General features: G+C 41.5%; 1 protein-coding gene across 14 annotated transcripts in view; it reads right to left on the bottom strand.

Moving 5' to 3' along the window:
• CLASP1 (cytoplasmic linker associated protein 1) overlaps nt 1-27,998 on the bottom strand; it is a 271,909-nt gene that overhangs the window by 128,651 nt on the left and 115,260 nt on the right. For all 14 annotated transcript variants that reach the window (XM_013060079.2, XM_013060078.2, XM_045066557.1 and 11 more), the window contains exon 8: nt 24,780-24,847. In XM_013060079.2, the coding sequence (XP_012915533.1) occupies nt 24,780-24,847 (68 nt within the window). The remainder of the gene's footprint in view (nt 1-24,779; nt 24,848-27,998) is intronic.

Raw genomic sequence — 27,998 nt, 5'->3', positions numbered from 1 at the left:
TTTAAGAAAACTACTCAAGATAATTTCTTAAACACAGAATCATTACTAAATATCTCTTACAAACATACACATAAAAATCCTCAACAAAATATGAGGCAAACCAAATCCAGCAACAATACAAAGAATTATCATCATGGCCAAGTGGGACTTATCCCAGGAATGTAATGCTGCTTTAATTATAAAAATTAATTAATTTAATACATTCTATTAATGGAATAAAAGACAACAACATGCTCAACAGATGCAGCAAAGTACTGGCCAATAATCAAAACAAAGTCGTGCTAAAAACACAACAGATATTAGAAGGGAACTCATAAAGAACATACTATTAACATCATATCTAATGGCAACAGAATTGATGCTTTATCCCTAAGATCAGAACAAGACAAGATGCTTGCTCTTGCCACTCTTACTCAACACTATACTAGAGGTTCAAGCCAAGGCAATTAGTAAAGAAGGAAAAAAAAATCAAGATTAGATAGGAAGAACTGAAACTGTCTCTGTTCACAGATGGCATAATCTTATATGTAGAAATTGTAAAGAATTTATTTAAAACTATTAGAACTAATAAATAAGCTCAGCATGGTAACAAGATATAAGACCAATACAGAAAAATCAATTGTATTTCTATACATCACCAATGAATGATACAAAAATGAAGTTAAGAAAACAATTCAAGGGACGCCTGGGTGGCTCAGTTGGTTGGACGACTGCCTTCTGCTCAGGTCATGATCCTGGATTCCTGGGATCGAGTCCCGCATCAGGCTCCCAGCTCCATGGGGAGTCTGCTTCTCTCTCTGACCTTCTCCTTGCTCATGCTCTCTCTCACTGTCTCTCTCTCAAATAAATAAATAAAATTAAAAAAAAAAAAAAGAAAAGAAAACAATTCAATCGACAGCAGCATTAAGAGGTGTAGGCTGAAAACTACATAACATTGTTAAGAAAAATTAAAGACCTAATAAATGAAAAGACATCCCATGTTCATGGATCTGGAGATGTATAAAAAGTTACTTTTCTCACTAGCCAAACTACAGTTCTTGCCCATTTGTCCTCACTGGCTTTTAATTTTAAGCAAAGCTGGATGGTGCCTAGAGAGGCATGGAAGTGCAAGCCACACTGTATGAATGGGGTAGCAGGGCAAACGACTGCTTCCCTTCTTAGTTTCCGTATTCCTCCTTCAAAATATGCAGAGTGGCATAGGTGTATCCCCTCACAAGTTCAGCAAATATGAACCAGCATCAAGCAGGATCAGTCCTTTAATGACGCTCTGTGAGAATACCCTTCAATATCCATATCCTGAACCGAAAGTCCCATTCTCCTCCACCATTAATAAAATTAAGAAATGCTTTTGTCAGAGTGCAAGGGATATAACAAGCTTTAACCGGCTGGAAACGTTGGCCTATTTCATAGTATAAAATGGAAATGCACAATGGAAGCTATGGAGGGGCCACACCAAGTGCTACTCCTGCCCCTTCGGCATCAGTAATCCCCTCGCCACCACCGGAAAGGCGAACCTGAAACCCCATCAAGCGTTACAGTGAGGGATCCCTTTCTACTCCTTCAGCCAAGAACTTGCTGCCAGAAAGCTCTGCTGGCATTTAAGATTATCTCAGCCATGACATCCTTAGTGCAGATAAAGCTAGAAGAGACAGGACAAAGAGGCAAACATTCTTTTAGTTTAACTTCTCCTTTCCAAAGGGAACTAAAAGGGGAAAAAGCTGGGGAGAAGACAGGCAAGGACAGCACTATCAGAAACTGGAGAGGGGGGACACCTGGGTGGCTCAGTTGGTTAAGCAGCTGCCTTCGGCTCAGGTCATGATCCCAGGGTCCTGGGATCGAGTCCCACATTGGGCTCCTTGCTCGGCAGAGAGCCTGCTTCTCCCTCTGCCTCTGCCTGCCTCTCTGTCTGCCTGTGCTCGCTCGCTCTCTATCCCTCTGTCTCTGACAAATAAATAAAATCTTAAAAAAAAAAAAAAAGAAAAGAAAAAAGAAACTGGAGAGGGAAACCAAGGGTAAGGAGGCCATGAGGCAAACCTCCACTGGTACCTGTTTCTTAGAAGCCCCGGGGGGAGCGAAACGTGCACATTGGGGAGGAAGTGACAAGCGCCTTCTGCAGGTGCAGATCAATGCTCATTCCTTCTTTCAGACAGAAAGGGTTTTGACCACCGCTCTCTGGTTTATGAGCAGGTAACGAGCCGGCTCAGAAGAGAAGTACGGATATGAACAACAGAGAGGCCCAAGGATGATTTTGTGGGAGAGGAAAGGCAGGGCTGGCAGTGAGCCTGCCCAAAGGCGGGGCCAGCAGTCACAGGCCTGTACTTTTTCATTAAGACTAATCTCAAGGTTTAGAAAGAAAATGGAAATACACTTCTGTTTTCCTACCTGTGGAAGAAAAGGGGTAACAGTGCCTACCTACAGCGAGCATCCAAAGTGTTTCCTGCTCAACCCAACCCTGTCTTGCACGGAGAGTAAAGAGCCAGTCTTGGGTGACCAGCCGTCTCCCACTCCCCTCTAGGAGTGACCTCAGCACTGCCTCGGGGAATGGGCGAACCCAGGCGTGGCCAAAGCTTCAGGACTCCATAGCAGTAATTAATTCTGAAGCCAATCTCTTCTGAACTGGGGCCGTGTAGCTACAAGCCCAGAAGTGCTGGAGCCAACCACGTGGAGGGAAGCAAACCAGAAGGAAGCAGAGCAAGAGATGGAGAGAGAGCAGGAAGGGCAACACCACGCCGGCACCCCAGAGACCACAGTGAAACCTCTCCAACACCCAGTCCCAGGGGCTGGTGACTTCCCTTCCCCATTCACAGTGGGGTTTGTTTCTCTTGCACTTGCAACCCAGAGTATCCCTTTGCTAGATTAAAGATCTCCTGCCGATCACACGATATATGTAAAGACAGAAAAGCCATGGGCCCGCAGCAAATGGCAAGTATGTACACACTTTTGTGTTATGCCAGGAGTACAAGGAGCCGGCCCTTCAAACACATGTGGACGGGGCCGAAGAACTGGGAACAGATTGGTGCTTTGTTTTGTTTTGTTAAAAGATTTTATTTATTTATTTGACAGAGATCACAAGTGGGCAGAGAGGCAGGCGGGCGGGGGGGGGGGGGTCCGAGGAAAACAGGCTCCCCGCGTGAGCAGAGAGCTCGATGCGGGGCTCGATCCCAGGACCCTGGGATCATGACCTGAGCGGAAGGCAGAGGCTTTAACCCACTGAGCCACCCAGGCACCCCAGATTGGTTGTTTTTTTTTTTAAGTTACATATTTACTTAAGTAATCTCTACACCCCATGTGGGTCTCGAACCATAATCCCCAAGATCAAGAGTTGCTCTTCCAACTTAGCCAGCCGGACGCCTCAGGAATAGACATTTTAAAAAGATTTATTTATTTGACAGAGAGACGGTGGGGGGGGGGGGGAGCAGGCGGCGGCGGGCAGAAGTAGATGGAGAGAGACTCTCAAGCAAAGTCCCTAACTGCGTAGGAAGCTTGACATCGGCTTCACCTCCCAACCCACGAGATCACAACCAAAACCAAGAGTCAGACACCTAACTAACTAAGCCACCCAAGTGCCCCCAGGAGAAGATTTTTTTTTTTTAAATGCTCTTAAGAGGCATACAGCAATGGAGGTTATACAACAGAGAAAAACTACATGGGCATTTCTGAGAAAGGGAAGGCCCGGTCAAACCACCTTCCCTAGAGCTGGCTCCAAAAGCAAAAGATCCAGCTGCCCGCCTGTCAAGATGCCTTGGGGACAGTCTCAACAGCAGTCTTGTCAGGGTCACAGGAAAGAAATTAGGCGTTTATAAGGAAGAGAAAATAAAGGTAAATTAGGGCTATGCCTCTGCTAAGTGGTATCAATTTTTTAAAATTGCCTCTTTGTAATTTAGGAGTTCAAGTCCAGGGCACAGGGTCAGCTGAGAGGTGGTTTGGTCTCGAAGTAATCCCTCTGTCACTTCTAGAATGAAACTGGATGGATGCCCAGAAGCATCAACTTCCTCTCACTGGAGGCCCCTGGAGGGGATACCTCTTCTGAATACAGAGAACACAGCACCTGCATCCTCCTTCAGCTCTTCAGCACTTACTTACCAAGCATGACAGTGTGCCAGGCGCTCTGCTGGGAACTGAAATGCAGACAGGAAAGTCGTGGTTCTCACTCGAGAGCTCACAGTCCAGTTCAGGGAACAGACACACAACCAGAGGCTGTTATGAGTCCGTGTGATGTTTTGCTAAAGGAGTACACAGGATCTCCAAACAAATACAGAACAAGAGAACACAGAACAGGGCCGAATAAACTCAGAAAGGATCCACTGTGCCCGCCTACGAACCCCATGACATGAGTCATTCTATTACTCGTGTCCAGTCTCGAGGTACTCAACAATGACCGAGGATGGGAGATGTTTTCAATGTGCACAAACCTGACATCATTCAGGAACCCCTCGGATTACCATGCTCAGTGAATATACAGTGAGAACAAATTCCAAAGATGACTCCTGGGCAAATGAAGGACAGGCAAGGAATTTCCAACAGGAATAATGAACTAACGAGCCAGGTGTTTTCTGCATACTCCAGGGTTCAGAAGCGCCACTACTCTGAGACTGGCCCTATCTTGAACACCAAGGAGCAGAGGAGTGAAGGCGAATGACCCCAGTCGTGCCCCACAGTTAGGGTTACTGAACTTAGTATCTCTTGACCAATCTGAAAGCCTAATTTAAATGAACACCCTGTTAATACTATACCTTCCCGAGATAAAAGAAGCTTGCAACACAGCAATAATCAGGTACAGATCAATCTTGAAGAAGAGTATCTCCCAACACACCTCACAAAGACTATAAACTCACCCCAGGAACCAAACCAAAAGGAAGGGAACACAAAGAGACTGCTAATATCCTGAGCATCAAAGACATCCCCAGAGGGGAAATTAGGGAAGATGGGAATAAGCTACCCTTACTGCTGGAACAGCAAGCCACTGAGCTCTGTGAACACTTGACCTGACTCCATATTAACATCTTCGGGTGAGCCAGGATTCTCGGGCAGACTGAAAACCTGGTTTTACGTGCTATAGAGAACCATCATTCCCAGACATCTGTATGTTAGTGCCTTAAACGCTGAAAAGATCCAGGTTAGACAAAAGCAGAGAGAAACCTTCCCCAAAAGAACTTCTGTTTCTCTGCCTGCCAGGTTCACAGAGCTGGGACCAGCCTCTTGCCCCTCTATTAGTCACCTAAGCCAAACTTTAGTAGCTGGAGAAGAGAAGGAGGGGAGAGGAGGCTTAAGTGGTCATATGTATAACTTTACTCTAGATGTTAAAGGTATTCGGAGATGAAAGCCCTCAGGCCTTTCTGTATCCTGCTTTAAGCCCCTGCCCAGAGCCTGATAGAAAGTGAATTTAATCAAGTCACTACTGACTCAAATTCTCGGAGTCATTAGCAACTTCTCAGGCTTTTCACCTCGGAAACAAGATTATCAAAAGTTACACTGAATCCTACAGAACAGATCAGTCAAGCTCAGGAGAGCTCAAAAAGAGAGCCCAAGAAAAAGTTCACAGCAGTGAAGAAATCATTATAGTCTTGTTTTAAGAAAAAGAGCTCTTTCCTATTAAATAACTCTAAGTAAATGCATCAAGAGTTTGGGTCTGTTGTATCTTCTCCAACTATTACGGTTTCTTTCTTCAATCCAGTGTTGATTCAAATCTGAATAATTTCAATCTTGCAATCTGAAAAGTTAGAAGTCTTATTACAGTGGTTTTCTGTGTCCATAAAAAACAGGGCTTTGGATAACTTTAACACACATGAGCTTCCAACAAACCTACTGCGGAGGCAGTAGTGTCTTTTACTGAGCCGGCTCTAACAGCTACCTGGCATTCATACTGCTGTAATTATTTATATAATTACAAAGCAAAAAGTAATATAAGTCAAGAATAACTCGTTTCAAAATTTCAAAGTAGTTAGCTTTCTAAAATTCTTTTAATTGCGTTCGGGTTACCATTAATTGCAAATGACACTCAGGTCTGTTGCTGTTATTCGTCTAGAGAATCCAGATTGAGTATCTTGGCAGCAGAGAGGTTCTAAGACATTCTGATGCAGGGCCATGTGTAGAGGCCACACAGCTGCAGACTACAAACAGGAAGCAAGCAAAGGAAAGCTTAGGGGAGGTATCAGTATCAGGAGGTGGTGAGCAAGTGTCTTTTTTTCTTTTTTTAAAGATTTTATTTATTTACTTGACAGAGATCACAAGTAGGCAGAGAGGGAGGCCGGAGGGGCGGGGGTGGGAGGGGCAGGCTCCCTGACGAGCAGAGAGCCTTGATCCCTGGATCCTGAGATCATGACCTGAGCCAAAGGCAGAGGCTTTACCCCACTGAGCAAGGGTCTTTTTAAGGGGAAAAAATGCAGGTAAATAGTTTTATAGGTCATGAGGTACAGGATATCCTTAGAGTTTTTTGTAAATTACAGGCACAAAATAACTGACCTTATTTGTTCGATAGCTATCCTTTCACACTGATCAATTGCTTATTTTCTAGCCCTAAGCATAAGGTCAAGTGAGTGTACCATACTCCACATGCCCATTTTCTCGGCCAACCACTGAGACCCACTCACTATAACCTCTGTAATGGCTTCCCACAGCACTCCCTGTATAATAATCATATTGCCCAATATATGCCGAAGAGGACCAGTATTTCCCACCCAATTTATAAGCACTCCCATCCTATCCTCCCCCATCTGCCTGTCAAAATCAGCCTTGTTGCATACAAACATGACCTTGCAGGGCACTTCTGAGCATACCAGATGGGGCTAAGGTCCTGGATACCATCAGACACCCTCAGTCCAGCTCAAAACCATGCTCTGACCTAAGAGGCTGGGATTCTCTTCCAGTAGGTAATGGGCTCCTTAACGTAGGTGGAGGAGAAAAGGGAAAGTTACATGAGGAGATGTTGGGGAGGGGGGAAGACAAGGGGCAGAAAGGTACGGAATGAAAATGGAATGGAAAAGAGCCAAGAGATTCCCTTTCAGTAGCTCTAACTTCAGGAGCAAACCATTAACTTGCTTGCAGGAAGAACAGCAAAGGTAATTTATAGAAGGAGCAGCAGGCTAGTTGCTACCTGTCTTGGATAAATATCTCCTTCCTTTGTCTATTCATTTAATAAACACATGAGGATCTACTGGCTTTCAGGCATTTTGCTAGGCCCAGGGAATACAGTAAGAACAACACACGCATGCTAACTGCCCACAGGGAACTTCCAGTACAAAGAGTTAACACAAATCTGCGAAGAGGGGGATGCGGGAAAAGAACAGCGTCCTGGAACAGAAGAAAGTAAAATTTCACAGGGGGTGGTGAGCGACAGTGTGGACAGGGTGATTCAGGGAAGGCCAAAATCATTCTGTAAGGCTTTCACCAAAGGCATATGGCTCATTTACAAGGGTGAGGAGCATTACTCAGGCATCTCTGTCATGGACGAGGAATTCAAGAGTAGGAGGGGAGAAAATGGAGGAGGAAGGGTCCGATTTACCATGAACAATGAAGCAAAGGAATGCCTTTGATTAAGCACCAGGGTAGAGGTCACTCTTTTAGCAGGAAAAGGAGCGCTACCAGGAGGTTACTCTTCCTCTCTGAAAACGTGCCATGAATTTCTGATGCTTGGGCCCAGCCTCAAGGCCACAGGCCTATGCTTATTGTGGCCTGAACTGCAGGTAAGTGACTACAGTATAAAGCACAGTTTTCATCTCTGTACAAAGAAATCCAAGTAAACTAAAGACGCTAAAAATTAATTTTAAGATTTAAGAAGAGGGACTTTCGATTGTGGTTTTTTTCCCAATTTCATTTTTTAAAAAAATCAAATGTATACACCTATTCAACCCTGAACCTGGTTATAAAGACTCCACAAAACCCATTCTAACAAAGTTACAATAACTTTGCATCTGCCTGGTTTACCAATCCTGCTCATTCCGAAGGTCACTGGGTAGATACGTTCTCAATAAGTGGGCATTGGGCCAGATGGGACATCATACATAAGTAGTCGCATGCAGCATGGTCAGGTTATGGCAGGGAGGGGGAAGCTGGGAGCAGCTTCTGTGCGCATGCACATCATGGGAGGCGGACCAGTGAAAGCCTCCTCATTTCAGAGCTACATTCATTCATGCTGAAGAAAGGGTCTGGCAGTTCTAGCACTGGGGGTAAATCAATTAGATAGTGTACAGTTTCCTGAAGGAAATGAAACAATAATTGGTGCTCAGTCTCCCACATGGGACTCTAACCGTGGGAGGCAGCATGGAGAGCAGTGAAACGTACACAGACTTCAAAAAATTCTCCAGGCTTCAAAAATCCTGGCAACGTTTCTTAGTTTAGACAAGTTACTGAACTTCTCTGAGCCTGTTTCTCATCTGTACCATGAAGATTATTCATACAACTTTTATTTGTGTGTTCAGAAGATGTTTTTAAAATGCTCATTCTGTGCCAGGCCCTGAGCTTGGGTGCTGACAACTCAGAGAACAAGACAGTCTCATCCCTCCTCTCAGAGCTGCCAGCCAGGCTGCATGGAGAACCTCTGGAAAGCAAACTCCTAGAAGCTCCACAGGTCCAGAGAAGGCATTCCTGGGGGAAATCTGTGCATCCTGAAAAATGATGCTGGCAAACTGAGAGGATAAGTGAGGTCTGATGAGTCAAGTGTATTCCCATGGGAAGGAACAACATATGTGAAGACCACGAACCAAAAAGGCCGGCACTTAACTTAGACTGGTGCCCCTATGCATGTTGGTACCCCACCGTGCCTACCAGGAACTGGTCATCGTTAATGTAACTGTAATAATAACCCTAAACTTCTATGCAGTAGTAAGTTGGAGAAAAGTAGGGCATTTAAATTATTTCTGGAATGCCTGGATCGTGCAGTCAGATGAGCATCTGACTCTTGGTTTCAGCTCAGGTCATGATGTCAGGGTCATGGCATGGAGCCCTAAGCCAGGCTCCACACTCAGCCTGCAGTCCGCTTGAGGCTCTCTCTCCCTCTCCATCTCTCTCTGCCCCTCCTTGCTGTGCTCACTCACAAATAAAGATCTTTAAAATAAATAAATTGTTACTTATTTCCCATAAAAGTTACTCAAAAGGTACAGCGCAGATGTTTAAGTGAATATCCTAGACTTAAATTTTTACTATCGCTTAGGAAAGTTCTAAGCAACTCTAAGGGCTGTGAACAGTCTGTATGTTGGTGATGAATGCTGAAAGGGAACTTCTATGAATCAACAACTAGTATTTCAACACTTTAATTTCTGAGTGTCACAGTAACAAAAATCACAGTGTAATCTTTTCACTGATTAAACATTCTTTTCTCCTCTCAACCAGTTACTTACTTCACTTGTGAACTTGCCCTAAAAGGACAATAAATGTAATAAATGTCAGATACCAGATTCTATACCTTGCACTCTCAACGGAAATGTCATTTTAATGATTGCTGTGCCAATCGTGACCCAATTCTTTATGACCACACGAAGGCACAAAAGTGAGTCAGCTGGAAAAATTCACAGCCAAATTTGGAAAAGTTTCTCATAACAATGTGACTGCCCCAAGAGCTACCTGCCTTTTGTGCAATAATCCTTCAAATCAACCATCCCCTGCTGTAATGACTCAATTCTCAAGAATCCAAAGGAGAGAGGCAAAAGTATGATTATACTTCTGCACAAGAAGGCAGAGAAATAAGACAGTTGAGAATAAATACTCACATTCTAATCTTATTCTCAATACCAACCCCATGTCTACTCCAAGATACAAACCCACTTGAACCAAACCCACATACAAATCAAAATTCTAAGTTGAAACGTCCAAAACTATAATCATCTCCCTACCCTCAAAACCTGCCAGCCTCCAAGTCTCCTCCTTCTGCTAGTCCTATCACCAACCACCCAGTGTGTCAAGCCAAAATACGGAATTCTTCTCAGTTTTTCCGACGCCCTCACCATCTCCTGCAGTGTCCTCCCCACCCACCACCCAAATAATCACCAAGTGCGGCCAGGGCTGCCTCCAACTGTCTCTCATCGTACTCCCTCTCTGGTCCCACTGAGGCTGTCCCAATTCAAGTCTTCCTCACCTCTTAGGCAGACTGCTGTTACCAAAATAGTCCTCTATAACTGGTTCTCTTTGCCTCCAATTTTATCTTTTAATAAATGGCATTAAGTATTTTAAATACACAGAACATTAAAAACATAATAAAAGCAATTAATTCTACTACCCAGATAAATTATGTAATCTTTTCAGAGAACAAAATTAACACATGCATAAGCATGGTTAAATAACTCAAATATCACCAGGAGAAAGCAAAATAAGAACAAAAAGCTTCCTTTTTCAACCCCTTTACTCATTTCTGGTTTTTTGTTTATAATTGGGACTATGTCAGAGTTGAAGAAAAGAGAGGTCACAATACCCTACCTTCAATCTTCCTATTATTAACACCTAACATTAGTGTATTTATTATAACTAGTGAATCAATACTGATATACTATTATTAACCCAAACCCATAATTTATTCCAAGTTCCTTACTGTTTTCCTACTGTCCTTTATCTGTACCACAATCCTACTACCTACCTTAGTCATCATTTGTCCCTAAGTGCCTCTAGGTTATCACAGTTTCCATGACCTTCCTTATTTTACATGACCTTGACAGGTTTTTGTTTTTTAGATTTTATTTTACTTGAGAGAGAGCACACTGGGGGTGGGGGGGACGACCCAAGAGTGTACAAGTACAAGCAGGGGGCAGGGTCAGAGAGGGAGGGAGAAGCAGACTCGCACTAAGCAGGAAGCCCGATGTGGGGCTCCATCCCAGGACCCTGAAATCATGACCTGAGCCAAAATCAGATGATTAACTGATTGAGCCACCCAGGTGTCACGAACATAACAATTTTGAGCAGTACTAATTCTGCAGTTTATAGCATATCCTTCAAATTGGGATAAACTGAGGCTTTGCTCATATTTAGACAGCTTAGCTTATGGGTTTTAGGGAGGAAGACCACAGAGGTAAAATGCCATTCTCTCAACAAGACTGTTGATGTTGACCCTGATCACCAGGCCGAGGCGGTGCTGGCCAGGTTTCTCCACTGTAAAGTTCTTCTCCCCGGCCCCACCCCCCCACCCCCATCCATGCTGTACTCTCTGGAACGAAGTCACTGTGCACATCACACACAGAGTGGGACATTAGGTTGCCTCTGGGGTAGAGTAGTTACATGAATGATCTGGAGCAATTCTGCAGTGATTTCTCTCTTCTCCTCCATTTACATATTTATTCAATCATTCATCGTTATCAGTATGGACTCATCAATATTTATTTTATACTGTGGGTTACAATCCAATACCACCTTATTTCATTGCTTGATGTTCCAGCTGTGGCCAATGGAAATCGCTCAGTTGACTCCTAGGTCATTCTGTCGTAAGCCCGTCATCATTTTCCTTTACCTTTGGAGTACTTTCTTACTTTCTGGCGCTCCAACATGCAACAGAGGCCTATCCTGCACCATCTCGTCTCTGCTCCGGCCCTGGAATCGGCCATTTTCCCAGAGAGCCCTAGTGCTCGTGGAAACCAAGATCTGGGCACTGGGTAGCAGTTGCTTTGCCTTTTTTTTTGTTTGTTTTTGTTTTTGTTTTTAAGATTTTCTTTCTTTATTTGACAGAGAGAGAGCGCACAGGCAGGCAGAGAGTGGTAGGCAGAGGAAGAGAGAGGGAGAAGCAGGCTCCCCACTGAGGAGAGAGATCCATGCAGGACTCAATCCCAGGACCCCAAAACCAGGACCTGAGCCAAAGGCAGAAGCTTAACTGTCTGAGCCACCCAGGCGCCCCATGGGTAGCAGTTTGCTTTTGTTTTTGTTTTTAAGATTTTATTTATTTGACAGAGAGAGATCACAAGTAGGCAGAGAGGCAGGCAGAGACAGAGAGAGGAGGAAGCATGCTCCCTGCTGAGCAGAGATCCCAGGACCCTGAGATCATGACCTGAGCCAAATGCAGCGGCTTAAATCGAGCCACCCAGGCGCCCTAGCAGTTTCTTTTTAAGGGATATTATTCTCTATCTGATTCTGCATCCTGTTTTTCTTAAGAGAGTTTCCATATCTGTGCAAAAAGATCAATCATATCATTTTTAAAAAAGATTTTATTTACTTATTTGACAGAGATCACAAGTAGGCAGAGAGGCAGACAGAGGGAAAAGGAGAAGCACACTCCCTGCTGAACAGAGAGCCCAATGCGGGGCTGGATCCCAGGACCCTGAGATCATGACGTGAGCCCAAGGCAGAGGCTTAACCCATTGAGCCACCCAGGCGCCCCCAATCATATCACTTTAAACCTAAGACCAACTCCTACCTCCCATCATATCAGCAGATGCTACCACAGTGAACTGTGTCCCTCTATCACACAAATCAGTATCTATGGACAAGGTCCTGCGCCAAATTATCTACATACACTGTCTCACTTTCTCCTCCCAGTGGTGCAGGAACTGTCATCCCCACTCACACAGGAGGAAATCAAGGCTGACCAACAGGGAGCCTGCCCTGGGTAGCAGTGCTCCTTTGGGCACAGCACCGACACTCAGTCTGAAGGGTTCCCATGTCCACAAGCTGACTCATGCCTGCCTCAAAGTCATTGTGCATTTCCAGTCCAGTCACCTAGGCCAGCAGTCCTCAAAACCACTTAGGACTGGGAACACTTTTTGATGATTCACACTAGTCTGCATCAAAGAACTACAAGGGAAAACTTGTCAATTTCTCATAGATCTATATTTTTTTCATTTACAGGACTATCCTTTACCCTAAATTACATCTTATTTTTCTTTACTGGTGCTAAAGTCCTGGTTTTATTAAATGCCAAGAGATAAAAGGGGTTGGTTTAAATCTTGTTATATTTGGAAAGGTTAAAATTGGCCGCCTTGTATTAGTCTTTCTCCCTGCAACCCAATTTTAAAAATTTAACTCTAAGTAGTCAGAGGCCTACAGTCAAGATCTTGGGTTTCTCAGCTCTCCATATGAGGCACTTGTCCATCCTTTCCTGCACTCCTCCACCCCCACACACACATCCACAGGCAATACCAAAGTGCTTTGAAAAATAAACTCATCATGTTCATAGCATAATTCCAACTCTTGGAATTACCTCCTTCAGCCCCTCGCTGGGCAAACAACTGACTGGGAATATCCTATTTCGAGGGCATCTAAAACTTGTAGGGCCTGTTTTAATGTCTCCTTGAATGCTTTCATTTTTAAATCACTCCCAAAGACAACTACTAAAAATAGCCCAATTTGAGGATCAAAAAAAAAAAAAAACAACCCAGACCCAAGGGCTTATCCTAGCACTGAGCTTGCCAGGAGGAGGGCTGGTCTAAGAAGGCAAAATCTGGGCTCTGTGCTCGGTCCAGCCATCAAGCCAATTACAGCAAACCTGAAACCCCCTATGTCCATGTCAGAAAACTACTATGCCTAACACTCCTTAAGGAACTGCTGTGAAAAGTCATAAAAATAACAAAAAACCTTCAGGAAAGTGCTCTGGAAATATTAAAATACTCAATATACCATTGTGCTTAAATGGCTGGTTTTCTATTTTGCAGGTTGCTCATGGGCTCTTTATTCATTGTGGACCAACAGAGGAAGATTCAAACAAGCCATTGCTCCAAGAAGCAATTTGTAATCCTTGTTTCCTACTGTATTTGCAGTTCCTTAGGATAAAAGGTACCAATGCTTAGGAGTCTGCATTTCAGGTAACAGTGGCTAACAAGGTAGGCAACTTGAAAGGAAATTCCCAAGCAAAAGGACAGTCTACTTTAAACCCTGATCCACAGGCTTTGACATGGACACAGTCAACTCCCACAATTACTTTGCCCTATTTAAAAAAAAAAAAAAAGGTCAAAATATAACAACGTAAGACAAATGCCACTTGTAAGAAACACACTTTTAAATCCTCAAATGAAGGGATCTGAAAAAGGTCACTTCAGAACATGAATTATTTAGCTCTCCTCCCCAGGTATTGGTTTCCCACGATGGCTTAACCTGAATACAGAGTACTGTAATGAGAGATGAAATAAAAAAGAGCACCAGCACTATATACCTCCAATTCTCAATTTTAAAATATCACAAGCAGAAATGCGGCTTCTTCCAACATGACCATTTGCAGCAAACTTAACCCAAGTTATCTTAAGATAGACAGACCAGGCAAATCCGCTACAAAATAAACCTGAACAAATGAGCTGGATGTTTGCCAGCTTCCCCGAGTGGGAGGCAGAGGAACACTTGTTATCCCGCACAATGTTACTCTGTGTAATACCTGTTTCAGTTGAAGGGTTGGGAAATGATCCTTCAGAGACAACAAATTAAAAGCCTGCCAGGAAGGGGAAGAAGCCACACAGGTTGTCTGTATCACATCTATTGCACTTTCTTCAAATACAAACCTGTTCACAGGGGGGAGGGGTTCTTTCAAGATCATTTCAGTACTACCAAAACCCGGGTCAAAGCTCCATGCAAAGATGGAAGGCTAATCGGTAAGACTTTGGCAAAACAATTCTTTTGTAATTTTTCAGTTCCATTTCTTCGTTTTTAAAATGCCAGTCCACAGGGAAGGAAAAATTTTACACAGTGATTTTCCAGACAGAAGCAGCATCCCTATACTGCTATGAGTTACATGCATTTTCTATCCTCTGCTGAAAAATCTTGGAAATTTCTGGCCAGCAGATTCCTTTGGAGACAGCTTATACTCAGTAACAAATGTCTTGTAATTGCAAAATAATTTATTTTCATAACCCCACATACTGTGAATACAAAAGCTGCAGGGAAAAATTTAAAGCACAAGAAACAAGATGAAACACAGCTAATGTCACTTCTTGTGCCTATCTCCTCTTTCTCCTTAGTTGTTGAAGGTCAACATTAATGTTAATGCATCTATCTATACATCTCACAGTTTTTTCCCAGCCCCCATGGAAATACTCCTAGCAATTCTTTTCTTAAGTTTCATTCACAATTTTTAGTTATCAAAGCAACGATAAAATATCTTAAATATGTTACTTATTTCCTAGCAAACCAGCAATAATTACAAATGCATTTCAAAATAAATTAGAATAGCCTACCTTTCCCAGTAGTCATGACTGTCCGCGATTTTGGTACAATACAAACACTGCTCTGAAAGCTGCACCTACTCACAGCAACTTAAGCATCAGCCAACTCCCCACCCACACGCCTTCTTCAGTGTGATCTGCACCAATGGCAACTGCCTCCCTCTTCCAAAATAAAAGCCTGGACTATATATAAGTAATTATTTTAAAAAGGGGATTGAGTGGGACGTGAACCTTCTCCCTCTGACTTTACTCGTGGAAGAGAGCCTTCTTTAATACTGGTATTAAAAACAGTTTTAACTGACTGATTTTTCCCCTTGAAAAAACAGGGAAGAACATTCCTAACATAAACCTTAAGTAAAAATAATGTCAAAAAAGCAAGCTCAGTTCCACACAGAGGATGAAGCTGCCAGCTGCAGCTTGACCTACTTAAAACTGGTGTCAGAAACAGTCTCTCCCAGGCTACTTCAGGTGGTCTTGTCCTTAGGACAGCAAATAATCTAACATAATTATCCCTGGACCTGTGACTATGGAAACACTTTCCTAAGATACCAAACCAGAACTGAAGACCTTGTAATATACACAGTCTAATAAACAAGCAGGCGAGGGGATGGGAGCCCATGACCAGCACCTGATCCACTTATTCACAATCACTGTTTTTAGGCTACACAGATAATAACGACTTGACTCTTAACAAAGACGACACTCAATTTACCTTTAAATGAATGCTTTGTCCCAGCTACACTGGGCAGTAATTCAAACCTTACCTAATAACACTGGTCTAGTCACTTTCAGATTTTTACAGTATTTCTCATTTCTAATAACTCAGAAATGACATCTAACATTTTCAAATTACACAATTTTTTTTAGTAGAAAAACATAAGGCAGAATGCAATTTGGCAGGAAAATGATGCTCTAGATACAGGCATGTATTAGTTGATAATTTTATAATTATGTTATTTAGTTTATAGTTTTGTCAGCAATCAGTATTTTCTTTTTCTTTAGCTACAGGATTTTTATGGAATTTTCACAGATTTAACCAGGATGAAACTTTCATTCTTTCTTCATAAACATGTTAGCTTTGCTCAAGAAACTCAAAAGCATGCACATTTTTAACCAAATTAATGTCCATGGGCTTCACTTCAATCAAATCTAATTAAAGATCATTAAGTGGCCGCAGATAAAGGACACTGACTAGTCTGTAATTATTGGCTCTTTCATGCTGAAAATCCAATTCTCCTGGGAGCATAAGCACATCTGCATGATTAAGAGAAAGACTTACATAGAAAATAATTTGCTTTTTGAAACCCATGGAAGGCAAAACTGTAATTTTTGCTTCAAGGGGTTTGCTAATTATATGCAGATGGAAAAAAAGAAAAAAAATCTATAAAACAACATATTTTTAACTCCCATATTCTTGCCATTCAAAGCTGAAAGGCCTTTGGGTAACCTAGCAACAACAACAAAAAAAATCCTACAAAGATGAAGTGCTCTGTTACAGATAAGACACTCCTTTCCAATTGCTACTCAGCTGCTTTTTCATTACTGTTTTTTAGTCACAATTGTGCACTTAAAAAATATTAAGCCCATGAGTTACATAAACATAATCAATTACACATCTTAGAACAACCTAATTTTGAATATGTCAAGAAACAGACCCTGCGATGAAACTCATCTCTTCCCTACAAGTATTGCTATTACATTAATAGCTTCTTTCAACTTAGCTTAAACCCAGAGCTTTTCTTACTCAAATGAAGGTTACCATTCATAAGTAACAACAAAAAAAGTAACAAATTTCATAAAAAATTAAAAACTTTTAAATACCAACCAAGTAAAAAAAAGATAACCCATGGAACAGAGAAAAATATTTGCAAATCATATATCCATTAAGAGTCTGATGTCCAGAAGATATAAAGAATTCTTACAGTCCAACAACAAAAAGACAAACACCAATTTAAAAATGGACAAAGAACAGCAATCAACAGGGAAAAAAAGTAAAAGGCATCCAAATTGCTAAGGAAGAAGTAAAACTGTCACTAACTGCAGATGATGTGATACTAAACATAGAAAACTCTGAAGACTCTCCTCCCCCCTAAAAAAGTTATTAGAACTTATAAATGAATCCAGTATAGGTTGCAGGATACAAAATCACAATACAGTAATCTATTGCACTTCTATACACCAAAAAAAAGTAATAGAAAATAAAATTAAGAAAACAATTCCATTTACAATTGTACCAAAAAGAAAAAAAAAACCCTAAAAATAATTAGCTTATAGAGACGAGGACCTGTACTCTGAAAACTAAAACACTGATAAGAGAAACTGAAGATGATATAATCAAATGAAAAGATATATCATGCTCATTCATGGACTGGAAGAATTAATATTGTTAAAATGTCCATATTACCCAAAGCCATCTATAAATTCAATGCAACTCCTGTCAAAATACCAGTAGACTTTTTCACAAAACTGTAAGAACCCTAAAAATTTGTATGGAGCAACAAAAGACGTAAACTGCGGAACTAACCAGGAAAAAAAGCAGAACAAAGCCAGAGGTATCACAATTCCAGATTTCAAGATATAATATAAAGATATGCAAGTCAAAACAGTATGGTACCAACACAAAAACTGACATATAGATCAATGGAACAAACAGAGAGCCTAGAAATAAGCCAATGTTTATATAGTTAATTAATCTATGACAAAGGAAGCAAGACTATATAATGGGAAAAAGACGGTCTTTTCAATAAACAATGTTGGTTCTGAAACTAGTATTACACTGTATGTTAACTAACTATAACTTAAATAAAAACTTGAAACTACAGGGGATGCCTAAGTGGTTCAGTCCGTCTGCCTTTGGCTCAGGTCATGATCTCAGGGTCCTGGATTCTCCTTCCATGACCTGTGCTCTCTGACGCTCTTTGTCAAATAAATAAAATCTTTAAAAACAACAACAACAAAACTTCAAACTACAAAATAAATGTTTGTTGGGAAAACTGGAGAGCTACATGCAAAAGAATTAAACTGAACCACTTTTTTACACTATACACAAAAATAAACTCAAAATGAATTAAGGACTTAAATGTGAGACCTGAAACTATAAAACTCTTAAAAGAAAACACAGGTAGTAATTTCCTGGACATCAACCTTAGCAACATTTTCACAGATTACAAGAGGAACAAAAGCAAAAATAAACTATCAGTACTACATCAAAATAGAAAACTTTTGTAGAGCAAAGGAAACCATCAACAAAACAAAAAGGCAGTCTACTGAATGGGAGAAGATATCTACAAATGCTTTATCCAATACAAAATTAATATCCAACATACATAGATAACTTTTACAATTAAACACCAAAACACCAAACAATCCAGTTAAAACATGGGCAGGAATCTGAATAGACATTTTACCAAAGACATATAGATGCCAAGAGACACATGAGAAGATACTCAACATCACTGATCATCAGGGAAACTCAAATCAAAACCATAATTAGATATCACCTTACACCTGTCATATGGATAGAATCAAAAGAATAAAAAATAACAAGTGCTGGCAAATATGTAGAGAAGGAACCCTTGTGCACTGTTCATGGGAATGTAAATTTGTGCAGCCACTGTGGAAAATAATTTGGAGGTTCCTCAAAAAAATTAAAAATAACCATATTACCCTAGTAATTCCATTCCTGGGTATTTACCAAGACAAAACAAAAACACTAATTCAAAAAGATATATGCACCCCTATGTTTACTGTAGCATTACTTAAAATAGCCAAGATATGAAAGCAACCCAAGTGTTGAATGGGTAAAGAATATGGTGGGTATGTGTGGGTGTGCATGTGGGGAGGGTATATGGGGGTGGGTGTGTGGGGGTGTCTACTCTGCCATAAAAAAGAATGAGAGCTGGGCACCTGGGTGGCTCAGTCAGTTAAGTGTCTGCCTTCAGCTCAGGTCAAGATCCCAAGGCCTTGGGATTGAGCCCCATGTCAGGCTCCCTGCTTAGTGTGGGGTCTGTTTCCTCCCTCTGCCTCGGCCCCTCCCCCCACTCATGCTCCCTCTCTTTCTCTCTCTCAAATAAGTAAAATCTTAACAAAAAATGAGATCTTATCATTTGTAACAACGTGAATGGACTTAAAGGGTATTATGTTAAGTGAAACAAATCAGAAAGACAAATACCATATGATTTTACTTACATGTGTAATTTTAAAAACAAAACAAATGAATGAATGAACACAGAAACAAAGAGAGGAAACAGACTCATACAGGGAACAAACTGATGGTTGCCAGAGGAGCAGGGAGTAGGAAAATGGCCAATGGGTGAAGGGGAATGGAAGGTTCAGGCTCCCAGTTACGGAATGAATAAATCATGGGGATGAAAGGTGCAGCATAAGGAATACAGTCAATGGTACTGTAAGAGTGCTGTATGGTGACAGATGGTGGTGGCACTCTACAACATCAGAGTTGTGGAATCACTATGCTGTGGACCTGAAATTAATGTAACACTGTGTGCCAATTTATAAATAAATTTATAAATAAATAACACTTCAATTTATACTTCAATTTATAAATAAATAAATAACACAAACAACCTTTAAAAAAAAAGGACAAAGGAACTCAACAGACATTTTTCCAAAGAGGATTTACAAATGGCCAACAGGCACATGAAAAAATGCTCAACATCACTAGTCATCAGGGAAATGCAAATCAAAACCGTAAAGACAACACTTCACACCCACCAGGATGACTATAATCAAAGAAACAGACAATAACAAGTATTGACGTAAATATGAACAAATTACAACTTTCATACATTGTCGTTGAGAATGTAAAATGGTGCAGCCACTTGAAAAACAAGGTGCCAGCTAGGCAAAGGTTAAATACAGAGTTACCACAGGAGCCAACATTCTATTGCAAGGTATATAAATGGGAGAAATGAAAACATCTCCACATAAAAACTTTCAAATATTCACGGTACCACTGTTCACAAGATTTAAAAAGCAGAAACTCAAATGTCTATGAACTGATGAGTGGGTAAACATAAGGTGGTATATCCATACAACGGTGAAATATTATTCAGCTATAAAAAGGAATGAAGTTCTAATACATGCTATCCCATGGGTGAATCCTGAAAACATTACGCTAAGTGAAAGAAGCCATACAGAAAAAGCCATATGTTGTGTGATTCCATTTATATAAAATGTCCTGAATAGGCAAATCCCTTGAAACAGAAAGTAAGTTGCCACAGACTGGGAGGAGAAGGAAATCGGGAGTGCTAATGATCACAGGTATTCTTTGGGGGTGATAAAAATATTCTGGAATTAAATAATTGCACAATTCTATGAATATACACACACACAAATTATACACTTTAAAAAAAGTAAATTTTTGGTATAGACTTATCTCAATATTTAAAATACACTGATAATTTCCCCCCCAAAAATAATCCAACACTGACTTCTAATAAAAATTTAGATAAAAAGGAATAGATGAGAACTACCTCACATTTTGCTAAAGAAGATCTACAAAAAACGTACAATTAACATCACACTTAGTTGTGAAAGACCTAAGACTGGGAACCAGAGGGCTACTTCCACCACCTCTAATTATGTAGAAGAGGAAATTCTAGCCAGTGCAATAAGGCAAGAAAAGAAGTAGGGGCACCTGGCTGGCCCAGTGGGTTAAGCCTCTGCCTTCGGCTCAGGTCATGATCTCAGGGTCCTGGGATCAAGCCCTGCATCGGGCTCTCTGCTCAGCAGGGAGCCTTCCTCCCTTCCTCTCTCTGCCTGCCTCTCTGCCTACTTGGGATCTCTCTCTGTAACAAATAAGTAAATAAAATCTTTTTTAAAAGTAAGTAATACATAGGGGCACCTGGGTGGCTCAGTGGGTTAAAGCCTCTGCCTTCGGCTCAGGTCATGATCCCAGAGTCCTGGGATCGAGCCCCACATTGGGCTCTCTGCTCAGGAGGGAGCCTGCTTCTCTCTCTCTCTGCCTGCCTCTCTGTCTACTTGTGATCTCTGTCTGTCAAATAAATAAAATTAAAAAAAAAAAAAAGTAAGTAATACATAAATCTGAGAGAGATAAAACTGCATCCTAGTTGCAGATGATTTGTCTATGCAGAAAATGCCAAGAAACCTACGACAACTCCAGGAACTAACGGGAAATTTCAGAGAGATCACAGTGTACCTATATAAGCAGCAAACTGAAGACGGCAGAGCGTGGAGAGCTGAGAAGTAGAGCAGTCAGTGGTCTGACGTGCAGGGTTCAAAAACTGGGAGTCAGTGAACCAAAAAAACACAAAAATTAGAGGAGGGTTTTATTATTTTCCAAATGCGGTTTCTCTATGCTATCTAAATGTTCACTGACTTGAGCAAAGCAGATTAGGTGGTTTTCATTTGACAGCTGCTGGACATCTTACCAGTCTCTCAAAGTAAGCATAGAGAGACCAAACTTATCTGGATTAAGAATTCTAAAATCTTGGGGTGCCTGGGTGGCTCAGCGGTTTAAAGAACTCTAAAATCTTAATACATACTCTTTTACGTGAATCTGTTTTGGTTCCAACAATTAAAAAGTAATACTACATACGGACAGCAAAAAGCTGAAATTTTAAAGGCCTCCAGTAATTCTTAATTCAAGATTTCCTTGCCATCTGCTATTTTTAACACAGATGCCTGAAAGAACTGTCTTCATTCTCAATCCTACCCCTTTACCACATACACATACATATATGGATATGCAGGGACAATATTTACAACACATGGAAAATTTAGAATGAAATGTTGTTGTGACACACCCAAAGCCACAGGATTTTAGTGCTCGAGTGAATCATGTGTGTCGTGTTCATTAAAACTCATAGAGTATACAAAGGCTCTACTGGGTAAGGCCTCCAGCATGGGTGTGTTTCTCCTCCCTAGTGCCAGTATTATAATGAGATTCTGTTTCACAGTTATGATTTATAACACAGGCTATTAAAGCACAAACTCACTTTTCAGCCACCACCACTACCTCTTTACCTAGTACTTTTTATCATGGTACCAACAAGTACCAAGGTTTAAACTGGGAAACCACACCAATTACACAAATTCACACACACACACAGAATTAAAAGCTCATGTCTGGCAACTCGCTGGGCAGCCCTGCCCATGTACGCCATCAACACCGCTCACCACAGGAGCGTAAGTCCCCCATGGCCAGGATTCTGGTTCTAACTCTACCAGGAATGCATTGGAAAGCACATACAAAAGCATGTATACAAGTAGGGGGCACCTGGCTGGCTCAGGCACTAGAGTGTGTTACTCGATCTCAAGCTTTTAAGATCGAATTCCATGTTCATGTTGGATACAGACATGACTTAAAAATAAAATCTTAGGGGCACCTGGGTCGCTCAGTGGGTTAAAGCCTCTGCCTTCAGCTCAGGTCATGATCCCAGGGTCCTGGGATCGAGCCCCACATCGGGCTCTCTGCTCTCTCTCTCTCTGCCTGCCTCTCTGCCTACTTGTAATCTCTGTCAGATAAATAAATAAATGAACAATCTTGGGACGCCTGGGTGGCTCAGTTGGTTAAGCAGCTGCCTTCGGCTCAGGTCATGATCCCAGCGTCCTGGGATCGAGTCCCACATCGGGCTCCTTGCTCCGCAGGGAGCCTGCTTCTCCCTCTGACTCTGCCTTCCACTCTGTCTGCCTGTGCTTGCTCTCACTCTCTCTTACAAATAAATAAATAAAATCTTAAAAAAAAAAAATAAATAAAAATAAATGAACAATCTTTAAAAAAAATAATAATAAAATCCTTTAAAAAAAAGTAGGAGGCAATGTACAGAAGTTATGCCATGATAAAATTATATACAAATTATACAGTGACAGACCAATGGTTTTTAAGTGAGTATGAAAAAATGAACACTGATTTACTGGTGATAGCAGAATTACTCTACTCTTTTTCTGCCCTTTTAGTATTGTTTTTATAAACATATGGAAGAGAAATAAGGGGGGATTAGTGAAAGCATGTGTAGAACTCTTTAATCAGTCTCTAAGAAACATAATATACAGACAAATTCCTTAGTGGTAATGACAGGTACACAGCAGAGGAGGACTTAAGGATCTACATCCTGTTCCCTGCTCCGTCCCTATGTAGTAGCAGCGACATTCCCCCAAGAGACAACCTTTTATTATGACTTCAAGTTTTCAAAATTTGACAGCTATGCTGTGATCTAAGATCCCTAGCAATTCAGAAATTGCTATGATGCAATGAGGTATCCAAAAGTTAGAAAAAGGGGTGCCTGGGTGGCTCAGTGGGTTAAGCCTCTGACTTCGGCTCAGTTCATGATCTCAGAAACCTGGGATCGAGCCCAGCATTAGGGGAGCGGGGTGGGGGGGGTCTCAGCAGGAAGCCTGCTTCCCCTTCTCTCTCTGCCTGCCTCTCTGCCTCCTTGTGATCTCTGTCAAATAAATAAAATCTTAAAGAAAAACAAAAACAAAAAACAAAGTTAGAAAAAGTTCTTGGTGGCAACTGCTTTGTGAGGACTTTACTCATACATTCATTCACAGTTATGCATCAAATTCACTTGCCTTTTCTTCACCTTCTGGAATCACAAGAAATAACCACTTGTCCTCAACCATCATCACAAAGTACAGTAAAATAAATATAAGTACCAGAAACATTAAGTCACAATTCAAGTCTCAGCCACTATTCTGTTTATTTATTTGACAATATTTACTGCATACCTATACCACATGCCAGGGACTCTTGAGGCGCTCAGGATAAAGAAGGGAATAATACAATGTCCTCACCCCCATGAACAAACAAACTATTTTGCAGTGATACGCAGTAAGAAGAACATTAAACAGAATGTAGGCACAGAGTTCCCTCAGAACATCGGACATGCTATCCTGGCTGGCCTTGGTAATACAGTGTGTGTGCAGCTGAGGTCTCGGTGGAATGAGGAGGAGGAGGAGGGCCACAGAGACCCCCGAGGACAAATGTTTCAAGCAGAAAGAATTGTAAGCGCTGAGGCCCTGAAGCAGAAGCTTGGAATGTTCAAAATTAGCAAGGAGGTCAACAGGACGGGAGCCAAGAGAACTCTGGGGAAGAACACCAGATGACATGAGAATGGTGGTCAACATCAGAGCATGTGCAGGGCCTGGTGGGCCAGGATGAGCCATTGAGCCGCAGTCTCCATGTGATGAAAACCCCGGGAGGATTCTGAACCAGGGATTAACATCATAGCAGTTATATCCGAAAAGGACTACTTGAGGGGTGCCTGGCTGGTGCAGTGGACAGAACATGAGACTCAATCCCAGGGTCGTGAGTTCAAGTTCCACATTGGGTGTGGAACCTACTTAAAAATTTTTTTTACTTAAGAGTAATAAAAAAGGAAGGACTATTCTGATTGTTGTATGAAAAACAGCCCATAGGTGCTTGGGAAGAATAACAGCAAGGACGCTGGTCAGAAGGACACTGTGAGAGCACAGGTAAAAGACTACAAGGACTTGCACTAGGAGCAGAGCGGCAGCTATAGTCAGAATCGCCCAGGACTCCAAGCTCCTGAGTTCAGTGTGCGCTCCAAAAGAAGGTTGGCAACACCACCACAGTTTCTAGCCTGGGAAAGTGGGTACATGGAGGTAAGACTTCAGACCTAGACACTGTCCTCAAGATATCAAATTCAGCTGTTCAGACCTAGCATATTACTGACCTAAAACTGAAAAGGCAAAAATAGAAAGACTGCTTTTTCTACTTACCGTTTGCTGACTGTATCATGTTTCCAGATTTTTGGACTTCATCAAATTTTGTAAAAATTACATTCAACCTGTAGGGAAAAAAATATATACTTGTATATATAGAAACTATTAACTGTCACCATTTATAGCCAATTATGTTAAAACACTAATATGAAGTTGAGTCACACCCCCACAAAAAATCAAGGATACAGGGGCGCCTGGGTGGCTCAATGGGTTAAGCCACTGCCTTTGGCTCAGGTCATGATCTCAGGGTCCTGGGATCGAGTCCCGCATCAGGCTCTCTGCTCAACAGGGAGCCTGCTTCCTTCTCTCTCTCTCTCTCTCTCTCTCTCTCTCTGCTTGCCTCTCTGTCTACTTGTGATCTCTCTCTGTCAAATAAATAAATAAAATCTTTAAAAAAAAAAATCAAGGATACAAACCCACCTAATAACAAAAACAGTAACTACATTAATAACATTAATAACATCCAACAATAATCGAGCACTTATTATAGACTAAGCACTGGCTTAGGACTCTCTCTGAAAAATCTCAATCCTTACAATAGCCATATGCGAGATTATTATCATCTCCATTTCACAGATGAGGAAACCAGAAAACTTACTCTGGCTAACATGGTGAGTTCAGGTGGAGAAGGCAGCCCTGAGAGTAAGAATCCAGAGCTCATGATCTCAGGCACTGTATTAAATGGACTGACCACTCTACACAAAATGTATACATTATGAAAAGCATATGTTTCTCCTATTTCTGTCTAAGCACAGACTGGTGATCACTTAGAATAAAGATCTTCAGAATCCACTGACATTACAAAATAAAGGCTTTCCTGTGACTTATGCTTAATTTAAAAAATGCTCTAAATAATTTCTCCAGAAACAAGCACTGTGACTAGATTCTTTAGCTGAAAAAAAATCTACATTTATTTTCTGTTAATGGATCAATGTCACCTTGACACTGAAATTGAAACAAAACTCCTTAACCAGTCAAAACATTCCATCCTACTGACACCAGTAATGAGAGAAAAACTGGGAGTAGGATGGGGTGCAGCGGTGCTAATCTTGCCTGGTAGAAGTCAAGAAAAAAACGAGGCTTTCTGAAGCAAAACACAGACACGCTGGAGTAAGAGTGAAGGATGAGAGTCCAAAGCAATGTACTTCTGCGTTCAGACCCACACCACCCATTTCCAGGACCAGACTAAAAATTTTAGTACTTGCTTACAAGCTGTCCTGTCAGACAAGCTGTAATTAGTTCAAACATGTTTGTCTTTTCTTCACAACTACAACGGATTCTCCTTCGGGATAGGGATGGGAACTATATACTTCTGGTGTTCTGTATTCATCAAATACCATGTAATGCAGGAGCATTACATCCCTGCGTGAATCCTGTTCCTGTCCTCACTATGGAAACTAGGTACATCCTGGCCTCCATTCATCCACAGTTCATTCACTGAGTCCAGCACCGAGCTGGCCAGAGGATAAGTGTGTAACGTTCTTAACTTCTAAAGCTTCTACTTCATTCTTTTCTTCTTAGAATGTCACATTCTAAGTAAGAGGGGAGCCAAAATTACACATCAGCAAGGGGACATAAAGTGAGGGGGATAAAGGAGCCTGAAATACTGCCTTCCCCCCATTCCCATTCCATGGCAGATATCAAGCTTTTTTGCCCATCTGTCCATCTAAAGCCCAGATGGAGCCTCAAAATCCTTCTCAAAGCCACTCCAGGCAGCCACTACCAATGAATCAAAGTTGGCACTGAATTACAAAAATCTTCTTTGTCATCTCAGGACCAGATAGGAGTAAAACTCACTTTCAAATCCAGAGGTTACTAAAAGATCTGGAAAAAATGCCCCAGAATCAAATTCTTATGATGTTTCCATCACCTTCCCTCTTAAAAGCACCAAAGATCTCCAGTGGCTTACAAAGCGTGTGAATAATGTCACTACACAGGTTGCCAGGGCATATGCCCTGACCAATTTCCCACTTTATTGTGTCACAACTACACCCTCTGATGTGAGCAGGCCTGCAAGTTTGCAAGTTAGGAACAAGGCAGCCCTCCCACCTTGGTTGTTCCTAAAATTCCTGCAAGAGGCAAGAATTTCACCCACTGTTGGTTAGAGTAGTCACCATTCTCAGTGGCCACTGTGGGAGAGTCCGCAGATGCTCTCGCTGTGGCAAGGTCTCCTCACTGGGGCCACATTACCCACACCTACAACAAGCTACCCACAAGCTGGCCCAAACAACTAGGTATGAGAATGCACAAAAGATTAGTACTTTTGGTACTGCACTTGAATTCAGAATTTCCTCAGGCAGGTGTGCCTCGCCCTCTACTCATACTTCTGTCTCACTAGCTGCCTCATTCTCTGCTCAGCGATGTCTATACAGGGGATCCCTAAGAAGCTTACCACCTCAGGAGGCCAGTTAGCTGGCTTCAGGACAGTCTAACACTAACAAAGAATTCCTGAGGAGTGGCTTCTTTGCCTCTACCTCCGAACACAGCAATATGAAATGCCTCTCTGGGACCAACGAATTTGCACATACCTTAAAGGGTGAGTTTTATACATTCAAAGACACTGCATATATAACTAAGGATTACTCTCAAAAGGCACCAACTTTTTTTTTTTCATTTTTCATTTTAAATCTCTGGATCTCAAATTTAAATTTTGACAAGTAACCAATACCATTTTCCCCTGGTTTTTCTCAATTCAAAATTTATATTCAACCCTTCAATCGAACTGGCACTTATTTTACTATAAGATCTAGATCTAATTATTCCTTCCTAGAATATCTTATAAATTTAGGGGCGCCTGAGTGGCTCATTTGGCCGGGCGTCTGACTCTCGATTTCAGCTCAGGTCATGATCTCGGGGTCATGAGATTGAGCCCCATGTCTGGCTCTGTGCTGGGTGTGGAGCCTGCTCAAGATTCTCTCTCTCCCTCTCCCTCCTAATCCCATGACTCTCTCTCAAATACTAATTAATTTTAAAAATTAAAATAATCTCATAAAAGCAAATACTAGTCTGTTCACAATCAACAAGACCCATCCATACGCTCAGAACTTTTCATTGACTTTTTAGTCCACTATTCTTAAATATGAGCAGATAACCAAGCATTCAAAGACACACGAGCAAAATTTTTAAAGTGAAAGAGACCAACATGAATAAATACATACTCCAAAATCACAATACAGAGGAAAGAAGAGGCAATGAGAAGTTTTTAAAATATATCAT

Source organism: Mustela putorius, unplaced genomic scaffold (genome assembly GCF_011764305.1).
Source record: "Mustela putorius furo isolate JIRA1106 unplaced genomic scaffold, ASM1176430v1.1 tig00003867_pilon_pilon_pilon, whole genome shotgun sequence".
Taxonomy (NCBI): Eukaryota; Metazoa; Chordata; class Mammalia; order Carnivora; family Mustelidae; genus Mustela; species Mustela putorius.
The sequence above is the reverse complement of the archived record's forward strand: the minus strand, read 5'-3'. Positions and strand labels throughout refer to the sequence as shown.